At 39.5% G+C, this 15,692-nt stretch overlaps 1 protein-coding gene across 5 annotated transcripts in view; it reads left to right on the top strand.

The window, feature by feature from the left end:
* The window catches only part of sesn1 (sestrin 1), a 96,200-nt gene extending 87,390 nt beyond the window's left edge, over positions 1 to 8,810 (top strand). For 3 of the 5 annotated variants that reach the window (XM_080192872.1, XM_080192877.1, XM_080192875.1), the window contains exons 4-10: positions 431 to 613; positions 2,908 to 3,147; positions 3,876 to 4,026; positions 4,562 to 4,677; positions 5,401 to 5,591; positions 5,673 to 5,817; positions 7,394 to 8,810. In XM_080192872.1, coding sequence (XP_080048998.1) covers positions 431 to 613; positions 2,908 to 3,147; positions 3,876 to 4,026; positions 4,562 to 4,677; positions 5,401 to 5,591; positions 5,673 to 5,817; positions 7,394 to 7,480 — 1,113 coding nt within the window. In that variant the 3' untranslated portion in view covers positions 7,481 to 8,810. The remainder of the gene's footprint in view (positions 1 to 430; positions 614 to 2,907; positions 3,148 to 3,875; positions 4,027 to 4,561; positions 4,678 to 5,400; positions 5,592 to 5,672; positions 5,818 to 7,393) is intronic. The other 2 variants (XM_080192873.1, XM_080192874.1) reach the window with 2 other exon arrangements.
* The last annotated feature ends 6,882 nt before the right edge of the window (positions 8,811 to 15,692 follow it).

The following is a 15,692-nucleotide window of genomic DNA, read 5'->3' as shown; positions in this document are numbered from 1 at the left end:
TTTAAGCTGTGAATTTTTTCAATATTCACAGTTCACATGTTTATGAAGGCACAAAAAGGGTGAAGAAAGGCCATTGGTGCAGTTTGTACAGTGTTTTTGTTAGGTGGATGGTGTGCCATTCACCTTGTTCATCAGAAATGTTATTCCCAAATACTTGAAAATATTTTGAGTTTACTTTGGATTTTGGTGCAAATATTTCACAGTGGGGCACAATGTTCACATTTATGTTCAGCATTTTCAGTTTTGTCAAAATTAATTTTGTTGTTTTTAGCATGACAAGCAAAGTTGCAGTAGGATAATTTTTACAACAATTATGTAAGATAATTTGGTAGTTATGACAAATATTGTTCAGGGAATAAATTAAAATTTATGCTTTTTAATGGGATTTAGAACATTGAGTATTGAACTTCCGGCTTTTATTTTTAAACAGGCTGCAGCTCGACACCAGTGTTCATATCTTGTAAATCTCCATGTTAATGACTTTCTCCAAGTTCGTGGGGATCCAAAGTGGCTAGCAGGATTAGAATCTGCCCCTCGGAAGCTTCAGACTTTAAGTGAGGTGAATAAAATCCTGGCTCACAGGCCCTGGCTTATTACCAAAGATCATATTGAGGTGAGTAACCTTTTGATTTCTTCTTGCATTTGAATTTCATCTACCTGCCTGCCACACACATTTCTATCTTCTCTCCATTTCATTGTAAATATTAGTCTTGCCAGTCATTAACATTGCATTATGAGGCTCACCATTTCCAAGGCCCCTGACAACTACCAGATTTGACTTATTTTTAATCTGCTATGTTACCGACATTTCCCTATCATGTTCTAACCACCTCTATGAAACTTCTGCTTCTCCCTCCCTACTCCAACTCAACTTCTCCAACATTCTGGTCTTCTACCCACCAAACATTTATCTTGTTTGACGTGTCTGTCACTACTACTTTTCTGATACTATCATTCCATTAGATCCTTGATGTTCTCCTAACTTCACAGCTTCCTTAATGCAGCACCCAAATTTGAACACCCAAATGTGTGTGACTGTTCTGATTCTCTCAAATATGGTAATAGATAAGCAACAAAAGTTGCAGTAATAATTTGTCTAGAACCTTTAGTGTTTGAGGCATTACTTATTTTCAGGCTGGTCTTACAAGGAAAAAGAGGTGAAAAGCTTTTGAGTTGGAATTCCAAAGTTTCAGGCTGAAAAACATAAGCACCGGTGGTGGGCCAAAGTGAATGCTTGATGCATGGAATCATAGAATCCCTACAATGCAGAAGAAGCCATTCAGCCTATCGAGTCTGCACCAACTCTGGTAGGATGTCTTACCCAGGCCCTCTGCCCCTTCCTATTCCTGTAATCCCCTATGTTTACCAATGCTAATGCCTTAACTACACATCTTAGGCCACTAACGGACAATTTACCATGGCCATTCCATCTAACCTGCACATCTCTGGACCATGGGAGGAAACCAGAGCACCCGGAAGAAACCCACACAGTACCCTCCACGTAGTCATCCGAGGCAGGAATTGAACCTGGAGCTATATGGCAGCAGTACTAACCACTGTGTTACCATGTTGCCTATCAATCCAGTCAGAAGAATTAAGAGTTGTAGGAGGGTTATTGGACTGGGGAGAAGACATATGGAGGGGTGAGATCATGGGGGAATTTGAACACATGAGAGGGTATTTTAAATTTGAGGTTGTCTTGAATCATGTGGTATGGCAGTATATGTGAATAGGACTTAGCAATATAGGCAACCAGCTCCTGGAGGAGCTCATGGGTTTATCTTCTGTCCAGAATTGAGGCTTGTATGCTGCCTCAACACCAGTGCTTCTGTAACTGTAGCTGGACCTCTGACCAGTTTTCACCAGATACCAAAGTAAAATGCCTTCAGACTAGAGGGTAGAACATAGGCTTTTAAGGATATCCTAATTATGGCTGCTTGTAGTTAAACCACACAAAATTCCACTCTTCTCTTGCCTCTATTCAAGCCATTTTCAATTGGCTTACCATTTGTCAGCAGATGACCTTCCAAGCTCTTCATCTAATTAACCTCCCTTCCATCATATTCTTTTCTGCTGCCTTGTCCAGCCTAAATCATTATTGAATCCTCTGCCTTCTATCTTTAAACTATAGTTGTGTTCTCTAGCATAATTTTCCACCAATGTAGTCCCACATTGTTCCCTCTACTCTTTAATCCTGTCACACCTCTGCTCACCATCAACCAGATCCCATATATCACCAACTTTCCTCACATTTTGATACATTTTATGCAGCACACTTTCTGTAAGCTGTAGTTCTCACTTTTTTTGAACAATTGTTCATGATAGTGGAATTTCAGATAACAATTATAACTTTAAATATACTGTTAAGCATCATTACCTTGTGACAACTCTTGCCTGAACTTCATCTTGAATTTTTCCAGCATTTTCTGTTTTTATGTTAAGTCATTTGTAAAACCCTTCTGAGACGGGTTGAGAATGTGATGATATGTGTTATTAATGCAAGTTTGTTCCGTTCTCCAGTTACATCCCACACTGCTGTCAAGTCTTGAAGTATTAACTATTTGTAGAATGCACTGTAGTGTTAAACAGGAGTTTTACACTATAACTTAGTGCACATTTCATTACAAGAATGAGAGAAAAGAGTGTATTTTATCATAAATTTGAAAAAAGTTAGCCACTAAGTATGATGAAAATATTTCAGTTTTTTCCTTTCTATTGATTATCAACATAATGTATTTCCTGAGGAACAAAACCAAAATATCAGCACATTAAACTTAGCAGTGAAGTAGTACAAATCAATTTAAAGGGACCAGAAAAACATGAGAGAGTTTGAGGAGGGAGGGTTAGAATTACACAAAGCTGTAGCTTGTGGCAGTATCATTAATGTAGTTCTTATCTTTATTTCAGAAACTCCTAAAAGCTGAGGAGCATGGCTGGTCACTGGCCGAGTTGGTACATGTGGTCGTACTGCTCACTCACTATCATTCTCTTGCATCTTTCATATATGGCTGTGGTATTAATCCTGAAATACATTGTGATGGAGGCCACACATTCCGACTCCCCTCTGTTGGTAATTGCTATGTATGTGATTTTACAAATGGCAATAATGCTGTAGATGATCTGCTGAATGGCCAAGAAGGAAGTGAAGTAAGTTCAAAAACATTGTCTATTTTCTCATTGCATGCACATGAATAGACCCAAGCCAAAAGTCCATTTAAGTATGGATTTTTATAGTTAAAACTTAAGTTAAAGTTTGTTTATTGGTCCAATTGGTTTTTCATTACACTGCAATGAAGCTACTGTGAAATTCCTTGTTGCCATTTTCTGGGTTTTGGGTCAATGCACCTAACCAGCACGTCTTTCGACTGTGGGAGGAAATCGTGGCACCCAAAGGAAACCCACACAGTCATAGGGAGAATGTGCAAACTTTACACTGACAGTGACCCAAGCTGGGAATCAAACCCAGGTCCCCGGGGGTGTGAGGCAGCAGTGCTAACACCGCCACCATGCTGCCCCAGTACATGAAACTCCAGTAGATTTTGTGAGCATTAAGAATACAGGAAATAGTTTACTTCTGTGTATTGGTATTGCAGATAGAACACACCTGCTTCCTTGTAGTGTGTGAATGAGTATTTATCATGTTAGTAAAAGTTTTTTTCCCCCAACCATTGCAACCAAAAATGCAGAGGATTTTTTTAACCTGTACTAACTACCTATGCACATTTTTAACAAAAGAACTAAAACAAAATTGTATTCTTATCAAAATAAAGCTTGGTGATTTCAACTGCAAAGTGAATGTCATCAAATAGTATTTAATCACTTATTAGAATTATGTTGACAATTTTTTTGAATACAGTGGACATGTTTATCTTTAGCAGGGCACAGAAACTACTTGTGAGGTGGAAGCTCTGATGGAGAAAATGAAACAGCTGCAAGAATGTAGGGATGAGGAAGAGGCAAGCCAGGAGGAAATGGCAACCCGATTTGAGAGAGAAAAGGCAGAGAGTCTCTATGTAGTACCAACAGGTGAAAATCACAGTAATGTTTGTGGTGATTTGTGGTCACCTTATTTGAAATAGTGTTTATAATTAATTCTATGGTACTGATGATGTTTATACACAATAACGTTTTGCATGTAGAAATGTTAATGAGAAAACATTTACATGCATTAGATATAGATATTTGAAGCAGTTATATCCAAAATAACATCAGTGAGCTATGTGGAATCTCAAATCTTGCCTATAAAACGCATAGTTTTACATCCAAATTTCTTGTTTCTCTGCACATTTGGAGAAGCGAGTTCTTAGCTCTTCCCGTTTCATTGAAGGGCAGGTCTTAAATGAAAAGCACTTTGGAGTATGTTGCCTGAGAATTATGTAATACTTCTTAAAAACTTATTATTGTTCTGTGAAACTCCTTTTCTACACTATATAGGATTCATTTATAAATAAAGCTTGATTCTAAACTTTGTGGAAGTGAGGGTCTGTAATGCTAACTGGGGAAGTGAATTTCATGACAATTGAATGGTAGCATCAGTCTCTGCTTTTTGCTTCTACCCCAGAAGATGAAGAATCAGTGGATACAAGGGAGGTTTCTCGTCATTTTGAAGATCCAAGCTATGGTTACAAAGAATTTCCCAGACAGGGCAAGCAAAATGTGCCCACGTTTCGAGCTCAGGTAAAATTCTAAACTTGTTCTCCATCTGCTCTATGATGTGCCAGTTTATTTTGCCGCAAGAGTTTTAGGACGTCACGTAATTGGAGTGAGCTGCTGAGCAAAGTCTAGTTTATCCCCCTTTTCTCCCTCATTACTTTTCTCCTAAAGGGGTAGGAAAAAAATCAGGCTATACTAGAACAACTTCAAACCTCCCGAGTGATTTTTTTTCTTATTCTCAGATGTAAGGGTATGTTCAGAGCATTAATAATAAACAGTCCATAGGAATCATCTAAGATAATCAAATTGCAAGTATTGTATGCCTTCATATTGTTGATTGATGAGCTGAATGGCAGGTAGTACCCATTGATGCACTGGTGTGTTGCGGTGCTGCTTATGATTATGATGAATGTTGCACGGAAGTGTGGTGCTGCTGGGATATGTTGGGTGACACATTTATTAACATTACTAATATGAGATGGGCTGGCATTCTCGACTTTCAGATCACGAGGCTGTTAGAATATTCTAGGAAGATCGTCAACTGATTTAGCAGGGAGACAAATGTCATCTTATTCCAATATCAAATTTGTGGTAATCTGATATCATTCACCAATCCAGAGTGGATGCTCGGTTAAGCCAATAGACCTGGCCTCTAAATATTCTGCCATAAATTTCTTGCTGTCTTGTATTTATTCATGAAATTGCTAAAATGTTACTAGCAAATCTGTTATATTTCTTTTTGCACAGGATTATACCTGGGAAGATCATGGATATTCCTTAGTTAACCGTCTTTATCCAGATGTTGGGCAGCTGTTGGATGAAAAGTTTCAGATTGTTTACAACCTGACTTACAACACTATGGCGATGCATAAAGATGTTGATACCTCAATGCTCAGACGGGCTATTTGGAACTATATCCATTGCATGTTTGGAATAAGGTCAGTTTATGAAAATTTGTGTATAATTCTAACATAGTAAATGATTTCATGTAATTAATCTTCACAATTTATTTGTGACAGGTATGATGATTATGACTATGGTGAAATTAATCAACTGTTGGATCGGAACTTTAAGGCTTACATAAAAACTGTGGTCTGCTCTCCAGTGAAGACTACAAAAAGAATGTATGACAGCTTCTGGAGACAATTCAAACACTCTGAGAAGGTATGAAGGGCTTGTACTGAGGTGGAAATTGATTATTTCTTATTCAGGCTATTTACTTTTATAGGTGGCATTGTGGTTAGCACTACTACCTCACAGCACCAGGGACACGGGTTCAGTTTCAACTTTGGGGACTATATGGAGTTTGCACTTTTTCTCTGGGTGTTCTGATTTCATCCCATACTCCAAAGACATGCAGGTTAGGTAGATTGGTCATGTTAAATTGCCCATTAGTGTCTAAAAGTGTGCAGATTAAGGGGATTAGCCATGGTAAATGTGTGGGGTTACAGGGATAGGATGGGGAGTGTGGACCTGGATAACATACTCTTCCAAGTCAGTTCAGACTTGATGGGCCAAATGGCTGCCTCCTGCATTGTTGAGATTCTATAGATTTTCAAGTTCTTTCACCCATTGGATTTTAAGTGACGTGATCTGATCCTATTGCAATACACATTTTCTCAACACGTTGGTTCAGTCTGAGGAGAGAAGCGTTAATTCAGATAGTCCTGCTGTTTACTTGTTAATACAATCTACCCTTAAACCCTCCCCTGAAAAAGTAGATTTTTAGATTGAATATTGTGGTGGCTTTCATAATACTGATGTCAGTTAGGACCGTCCAAATTCACTTCCCATTGTCTAAAACCATCAGATTGATATTTCATGTTTCTTTCTGAAATTTAAACCCTATGTTTATGATAATGGTATGTAATATGCCTTTCAAGTTGGTTTAACATTTCCAGACAATATCTATAAATGTCTGAGTTATGAGAATATCGAGGTATTACAGTTGGCTAGTACACTGCTTTACCTCTGGAATCTGATAACACCTACTGATTGTGTGACATCTTTTCACTCGGAGTAAGGTTAGAGTGCTACAGTTGGCCTCACGTCTCTAGGTTAGGGATGACAAATTTTCTTGGCACACTTGCTGTAGTTTATTATGCAAGGATCTGTGCATCTGGATCTCTAGTGCGGACATTTTTGCATTCTACCTTGACGCCTTTGTAGGCCTGCTGACAGACTGTCAAACTTCATGTAATAAATTGCATTTCTCCAGCAGTCATACATGATCTCGATGTCAAGGTTCATATCAGCTAAGCTTTGAAATGTTGAAAAAAATGAGAGCTAATTGATTATGGTATCAGAAGACAATTGATGTGTGGAACCCTTGATTGAAGAGAAAGAAAAATAGTTCTGGAATGGAAAGGGAATGGAAAACCTTCAAAACTTATTGTTCATTATTGGAAGTATAATTTTCCTAGCATTCGAAAATGATCGCGTTGGATATGTCCCTCAGAGTTTCCTTCCTTCCTCAGTTCAGTTTTAAAAACCCAGGTTTGGTGTCACCTTAAATATTACTGCCTTACTTTTTATTGAATTGATTTTGTTCTCCATTATGGGTCTTGGCTGTTACCCTGAGTTTTAGAATTATAGAATCCCTACAGTGCAGAAGCCTGAGTAAAAGGAAAAACTCCATTGAAATGAATGGCAATGATGTTGATATGAAAATACATTTTTTCTTTCAGTTTTAATTTTTAATGTGGTTTTTGTCTTTAAAACATGCATTTCCTTCCTGTAGATTCATGTGAATTTGCTTCTTATGGAAGCTCGAATGCAGGCAGAACTTCTTTATGCTTTGACGGCCATTACACGATACCTGACATGAAACGCCTGCACTTTCCTAAGCATCCATTCTCATTGGAGGAACTGCCAGTTCATTTGAACCAAAGTAGGCAATTACCCATAAATTCCATTGCGCCATAATATACATCATGAGAAAAGTGTTACCTCTTGATGCACTGTGGCTCTGGACCTTTCACAGAAGAATAAGAGTGGAAGACTGTGAAGAACCAATGTGCAACCTGAGTATTCGATCACCTGTATGTGTTCTGACAACACATAGTAATTTCTAACACTTTCAATGTCTTTCAATGATGCAATAAGCTAAAGCTCTTGTCTTTTTAGACTAGGTTATAATGTGTGGTTGCTGTAGGTAACTGGAGTTGGAGGATTTAAAAATAATAATAATAATTGGGGTCTGGAAGTTTTGTGCCTCAAGAGCCTTTTTTATAGTTGGAAGTTGATGGTGCTGCTATTCCTGCCAGTGGATTGCTGTGATCACTGGCTGCCTAAGTTTTGAGCTAAGACTATCAAACTGAATACTGCAGCTACCTGAGCCTGCACTGTGACAAACTCTAGTGATGAGTCGCAGTTTGTGAGACAATACTGACATTTATAATTGTTAGAATTCTAACACATCTCTGTATAACTTTTGGAATATGCAAGTATTTCTGAAACTTGTATTTCTGCTGTAAAACAATGCAGTGTGATTTTTTTTTTACATTTTGTTTTGGAAATTGGTGAAGTAGTGATACAATTTTGTTTTACCCAAAGTATTGTCTTGAGACAAGAACTGTACTTTTGAGTTTCTCTGTCTTCCTTGCAAAACTTACACACTGTAATGCGTTGTGCATGTTTTCTATTGCAGCATCCTGTTATGTTATAGCTATTGAGTAAGAAGGTTCAGTTGCCCCCTGGCACTGTGAAAGTTTTCTGTTTGAGTAGCTTTGTCTGGAAGCATGATTCTAGATGACTGAACAACAGTCTTCAGAATTACAGCACAAACTCTTAATTGGTTTTTTAATGTGATATTTTAACCATTAACAGCTTATCTAATAAAGCTGGAAATGTTTTGTTTACTGATGACCAGTACTTGATTCAGAGTATCAGCATGAAGTCTTTTGTGTTTTCATAGGTTTTTCATCAACTTAGTTGTTGTAATACAAAATATTAAACTTGTTTTTTAAAAAATAAATTCATCATTGACATTTCAAATGAATGAAATCAAATTTGTTGCCAACATGTCTGTTAAGTACGAAAATACTATTGCTGTTAATATTTAACAGATACATTGCGTTCTCTCAGTTTGAACCTTGTAAAGTTATTTTGGATTGTGGAGAATTGCACTCAGAATAAATACTCCTTCTTGAAAATCCCAGTGGAATTATAAAGTCTGGGAAGTTGTTATATAAAACAAAAAACATGTTTTCACCTTTGCATAGGTGAATATACTGATAATTATGAAAATGTAGTAGTTGATCAATAGTGAAAGTTGCCCCCTAGAAGGGCTGTGCATGAATTCAAATAGGAGGATTTTGAAGTTCTGCTAACGTTCTCTCCTCATCTCCGGAAGAAGCAAACCTAGGAAGTGAAATGATTTGGGCTGACAACTCTTGCGGATTGTTGTTGGACAAAGATTCTCCAACTGCTAATCAAATACCACATTGAGGAATATTCACGATATATTTTCACTGCAGTATCGCAGCCTGAACCTGCTTCTATCAGCTGTATGAAATTGCCGTGTGAAGTTCTCACCACTGCTGCTGAGAACTTGACTAAATAGAGTTACATAATTTATATGCAGAGTGCATGGTCTTCTCGTCCTTTGCCTGGGTAAGATGCTCTTTCGGAGAGTTGGTGCAGACTTGATGGGTCAAATGACTGCTTTCTGCACTGTAAGGATTCCATGGTATCTGCCTTTGTCTCTGATCCATAAACTATCTCCCTAACTTTGTTCCTGACCTCTTGATTTCTTTAACTAACGAAAATCTACCAATCTTCAAAATTTCACCTGCATCCACAACCTTTTGAAGGAGCCCATATTGTAACCCATTGTGCGGAAAATGCTTTATGACCAACTAAATGACAATGAATTTAGTACTTCAGATGGGAGCTGACCAAAGTCCTAATAAATTTATGGCTTAAGAGGAGACCATTCAGCCCATTGTCTGTACTGGCAATGATCCACTGTAAACTACAGGAAAGAATGAATACTGATCACTTTGATCACCATCCCAGATATACTTCAGCGTTGTAGAAGTGCAAATGTATTAAGGTAGTCATCATTTGCTGTCTCTGAATTTGAGGGTGATATTTATTCCGGGTCGTGAGCTTCTGCCATGTGACTGAACAAGCTGATTCTCATCTGATTCTCAGATGTTTGGACACATGAGGCAGGACGTGCCACGAGTTGGTTGGATCTGGAATGCTGGATTTGCTTTCTCCTCTGCCACTGCTCTGATTAGGATGTTGTGACTCAAAGTGTGATGATGCAGTTTGGTGGATAAGTTGTTGCTGTTTTGAACGGTCATCAACGTTAATACTGCTGCGCTTCAAGAAGGGTTAGTGTCCTCCCTGAAATGTTCACCATTTGAGTTGAGAAAACAGGACCTGGTGGGGAGATGTTTTTTGGCCACCCAGGCACACTGCCCAGTCCATCAAGGTTAGCTTTACAAAGGTTTTGCCTGAATGCTTGTGGACCGGCTTCAAGGACACTTGCATTTGTTTGATGTTCGCCCCATTGAATCCAGAGGAGTGGTGGCATCATTGTTGATGGAATTTCTCACGCACTTGTGTCACTGAAACAGTCTCAGTCTTACTGCAGTACATAGAACATAGAACATTACAGCGCGGAACAGGCCCTTCGGCCCACAATGTTGCGCCGACCAGTCTTATTTTTAAAAAAAACATTGACCCACTAATCTAAACCAATCCCTTTTCGTCCATAAACCTATCCACCAATCTCTTAAACGCCCCCAAACTAGGCGCATTTACAACTGCAGCAGGCAGGGCATTCCAGTCCCTCACCACCCTCTGGGTAAAGAACCTGCCCCTGACATCCGTCCTATAACTACCCCCCCTTAATTTAAAGCCATGCCCCCTCGTGCTAGATTTCTCCATCCGAGGAAACAGGCTATCACCATCCACCCTATCTAAACCTCTAATCATCTTATATGTTTCTATAAGATCCCCTCTTAGCCGCCTTCTTTCCAGTGAAAACAACCCCAAATCCCTCAGTCTCTCCTCATAGGACCTCCCCTGCATACCAGGCAACATCCTGGTAAACCTCCTCTGCACCCTCTCCAAAGCCTCCACATCCTTCCTGTAATGTGGGGACCAGAACTGCACACAGTACTCCAAGTGCGGCCGCACCAGAGTTGTGTACAGTTGCAACATGACGCTGCGACTCCTAAATTCAATCCCCCTACCAATAAACGCCAAGACACCGTACGCCTTCTTAACAACCTTATCTACTTGATTCCCAACTTTCAGGGATCTATGTACACATACACCTAGATCCCTCTGCTCCTCCACTCTATTCAAAGTCCTCCCGTTAGCCCTATACTCAACACATCTGTTATTCCTACCGAAATGGATTACCTCACACTTCTCTGCATTAAACTCAATCCGCCACCTCGCGGCCCAGCTCTGCAACCTGTCCAAGTCACCCTGCAAACTTCGACACCCTTCCTCACAATCTACCACACCTCCGACTTTGGTGTCATAGGAATGTGATGCCAACAACTGCTGTATACACTAGGACTGCTGACATGAGGTGGTCTTCATTGTCAAGCACTCACTGTGGTAGTTTGCAGAAAGCTGTGCTGGCACAACTGATCTGACGTTGGATCTTTTTGTTAACGGTGACCTTTTGGGAGGTGGCTGCTAAGGTAAGGTAAGCTCAACACGTTCCAGAGTATTTTCTCTAACATGGATGGCAGGTGGAATATTTGGCTGTGAATTGACATGAGCTTTGTTTTGGCAACATTCAGGCACAAGCTGAGTTTCTTTTATGCAGAATTGAAGAGATGAAGAAATCAAGAGTAACTTGCAAATCTGGTGCAGAGTGGACACAGACTGCAATCATCCACAAGTTTGATCATGTATATATCTATGATGATCAGTTTAGTTTTGGCATGGAGGTGTTTGAGATTAGCAGGTCGTACTTAAAACTGACACGAAGGGGCAGTTGATCTTTAATGAGGTGAATAACAACCGTCAGGTAGATTGTGGACTATCATTTAACTTTGTCTCTGAATTTTGAAGGTGACTTTTAGATTTTCTGCTCAGTGATATGAAACAATTGTATTGTGATGTAGCTTCTTGGACAAACAAATCATTGAAGTACAAGTGCACAGAGTCTCCTGATTTACTGAATCAATGATTATAATGATTGTTCTCAACATTTTTCTTAGATTTATTTAAACACAAAAGCACCATTTTGGAGGATCCTCCTCTGAAAGGTCCAAAGCCACATTGTACCTCAGCCAAAGGAAGTGATTCAGCAGGATGCATGTCGGGATTTTCCCTCTATGGATTAGAGGGAAATGCCTCGATAGTTTCCCATGATTTATCCCCCTTATTCAAGATAATTGTCACTTCTGAAAAGGTGAGGTGGGCGGGGGGGGGACTTATTTTTCCTTCAGTCTGTAGGAATGGTGCACGGAGTCTGGAATGTGAGCAAAAGCCTACCAGCTTTGAAGACCTCAGCTGGAATACCAAGAGGGCTGTATTGCTTTGTTGCTTTTCATCTGTTTGGTTGCTTGCTGCACTCTCCCATTGATAGTGGTTCACCCATAAACTCTACCACAGGGATAGCCTGGAGAATACCAGCTGTCTCTGGATTCATGGTTGAGGAGTTGTTGAATTTTTTTTTCAGTTTTGACAGATGGCATTGCCATCCTTGAAAGAAATATCCTTGACAGAAGGATCCTTTGACAGGTTATTTTGAATTTGACCTCAATCTAAATATGGACCCTGGTGGCTTCAAAATATGCTGCATATCGCAATGATCAGCATATTATTGGGCTTTCTCTTCCCACATGTCCTTAATCTTCCAGATTTGCCTTTTGAGCATTAAGTTCTCCTGTTTGACTTAAACATACCAATCACAACAAGGATTGGTGAAACAATAATGAGTTCTTTATTTGAAGGTAAAACTTTAACTAGGAGACTAAGTAAACATATCTGACTCCTGCTGTGGGCTGAGTACAAGCCATGATACTAATACATCCTGTGTCAAGGTGGTGGTGATGGACAGTTTTTAGGCTGTGAGCCTATAAAGGTGCATGTGTCAAATCACAACAGTTGTCAAAGTGATTGTGATGTAAATGTTAACAGATGCTAGTGTCACCAAAAAAGTCACATCCTGACTTCAGTATTCAAATGAAACTTTTTATGGGTTTTCTTCACGATTAATCACATTGATTAACTTTACAAAATGGCACATTTCTCTGGTTACAGCAAATGAGACATCACTGGCCAGGAAGTGCACGTAGTAGAAAATGTATCCAAGGTGCATTTCCAAAAAAGGTATAAAAGGTTTGGTACTACAGCTATCAGAAAGCCAGTCAAGCAAAGTATTTTGCAGAATAGTGAACTCTTCAAATTGCAGCTGCTTCCTGAGGAACAGCTGCATGTCCTTTCTGACATTAAAAAAAACTAGGAACTAAAATTAGTTCATGCATCTTCAGTGTCTCAATGCCCTCCAATCACACAGCTTTTTATAATTTAGATTATTGTGGGGATTTTGAAAATATAACATTATTTTGACTGGGATACCTTTTTATTCACTCGTGGGACATGGGCATCACTGGCTGGCTAGCATTTATTGTCATCCATAGTTGTCCAAGGGTAGTTGAGAGTTAACAACATTCCTGTGGTTCAGGAGTCACATGTAGGCCAGACAATGTAAGGACAGCAGATTTCCTTCCCTAAAGGACATTTGTGAATCATTAAATTCTTAATTCCAGATTTTTTTAGTGAATTCAATTTCCACCATCTGTCGTGGCAGGATTTGAACCTGGGGCCCCAGAATATTGAGTTTCTAGATTAATAATCTAGCGATAATACCACTAGGTCATTGCCTCCCCATCTTCATTCAGCAATCCAGTAACCTTCACAAGAATCTTTAACAGGTTGGTGAGGCATAACACTCATTCCAGAAACCATGTTCGATTTCTAATAGCCCCCTCTCTGTCCAGGTCGTCATACAGTATATCTAATGATCCTAACATCTTCAAAGTCAAGCTAATAGGGCTACAATTTCTCAAGTGTGACTAATAACGGGACATTTGGAAAGTCAAAATACAATCCACCAGAGTTGGCATGGTTTTATGAAAACAAATCATATTTAATTTTAGAGTTCTTCAAAGGTATAATAAGCTAATTGGATAATGGTGATACTGTAGATGTAGATGTAGTATATCTGGACTTTTAGAAGATGTTGTTTGATAAGGTGCTATACAGAAGATTATACACAGGTAAGATTACATGAGGTTAGAGGTAATTTATTAGCTTGGATAGAAGATTTGCTGTCTGATAGAAGGTAGAGAGTCAGGATAAATGGGTCTTTTTCTGGTTGGCAAGATGTAATGAATGGGGTCCCACAGGGTTCAGTCCTTGGGGCCCAGCTATTTACAAATTATATTAATGACTTGGATGCAGGGATAGACGTATAAGATGATGAATGGGATGGATAGGATAGAGGTGGAGAGACTCTTCCCGCTCAAAAAAGACAGTAGGACTAGGGGGCACAGCCTCAAGATAAAGGGGAGGCGGTTTAGAACGGAGTTGAGGAGGAACTTCTTCACTCAAAGGGTGGTGAATCTCTGGAATTCTCTGCCCGTTGAAGTGGTGGAGGCTGCCTCGCTAAATATTTTTAAGAAGCGGGTTGATGGGTTTTTGATAAGAGAGGGGATTAAGGGTTATGGGGAGAGGGCGGGAAAGTGGAACTGAGCCACAACAGATCAGCCATGATCTTATTGAATGGCGGGGCAGGCTCGAAGGGCTAGATGGCCTACTCCTGCTCCTATTTCTTATGTTCTTATAGTCAAATTTACAAATGACAGTAAAATAGGTGGGATAGTAAGTTGCAAAGAAGAATTAAAATTTACAAATGGATAGGTTGAATGAGCCAAAATGTGGCAGATGGGAGATTAATGTGGATAATTGAGAAGTTATCCATTTTGATCAGAAAAATGGAACTCTACCTAAATGGAGAATGACTTCAGGGTGCTTCAGTGTCCTTGTATACAAGTCACAGAAAACCAGTATACAGGTAATAAGGAAAGCAAATTGAATTTTGGCATTTACAGCTGAAGGATTAGAGTATAAAAGTAAGGAAATGTTGCAATAACTACACAAGGCATTGGTGAGACTGCACCTGGAATAGTTTATGCAGCTTTGGCCCCCATGTTTAAGGAAGAATGTAGTGGCATTTAGAGGCAGTTCAGAGGAGGTTGACTAGATTAATTCCCAATCATAGAGTCATAGAGGTTTACAGAATGGAAACTGGCCCTTTTGACCAACTTGTCCATACCACCCTTTTCTCCAATGACTAAACTAGTCCCAGTTGCCCTTACTTGGCCCATAATCCCTTGATAGCCATCTTACTCGTGTCTAAATGCTTTTTAAAAGACAAAATTGTACTCATCTTCACTACTACCTCTGGCAGCTTGTTCTAGACGCTTCACCCTCTGTGATAAAATTGCCCCTCTGAACCCTTTTGTATCTCTATCTTCTCAACTTAAATTTAGATCCTCTAGTTTTAGACGTCCCTACCTTTGAGAAGATATTGACTGTCTAGCTGATCAATGCCCCTCCTTATTTTGTAGACATCCAAAAGATCACCCCAAGCCTCCTATGCACGAGAGAAAAATGTCCCAGTCTACCCAGCCTCTCCTTTATACCTCAAACCAAGCATCCTAGTAAATCTTTTCTGCACTCTTTCTAGTTTAATATCCTTTCTATAATATGACCAGAACTGCACACAGTATTCCAAGATAAGGTTGTTAAGAAGGCGTACGGTGTGTTAGCTTTTATTGGTAGAGGGATTGAATTTGAGCCGTGAGGTCATGTTGCAACTGTACAAAAGTCTGGTGTGGCTGCACTTGGAGTATTGCGTAGAGTTCTGGTTGCCGCATTATAAGGAGGATGTGGAGGCATTGGAAAGGATGCAGGGGAGGTTTCCTGGTATGGTGGGAAGGTCTTATGAGGAAAGGCTGAGGGACTTGAAGTTGTTTTCGTTAAAAGGTTAA

Source organism: Carcharhinus amblyrhynchos, chromosome 7 (assembly GCF_965287045.1).
Source record: "Carcharhinus amblyrhynchos chromosome 7, sCarAmb.v2.hapA, whole genome shotgun sequence".
NCBI lineage: Eukaryota > Metazoa > Chordata > Chondrichthyes > Carcharhiniformes > Carcharhinidae > Carcharhinus > Carcharhinus amblyrhynchos.
The sequence above is the reverse complement of the archived record's forward strand: the minus strand, read 5'-3'. Positions and strand labels throughout refer to the sequence as shown.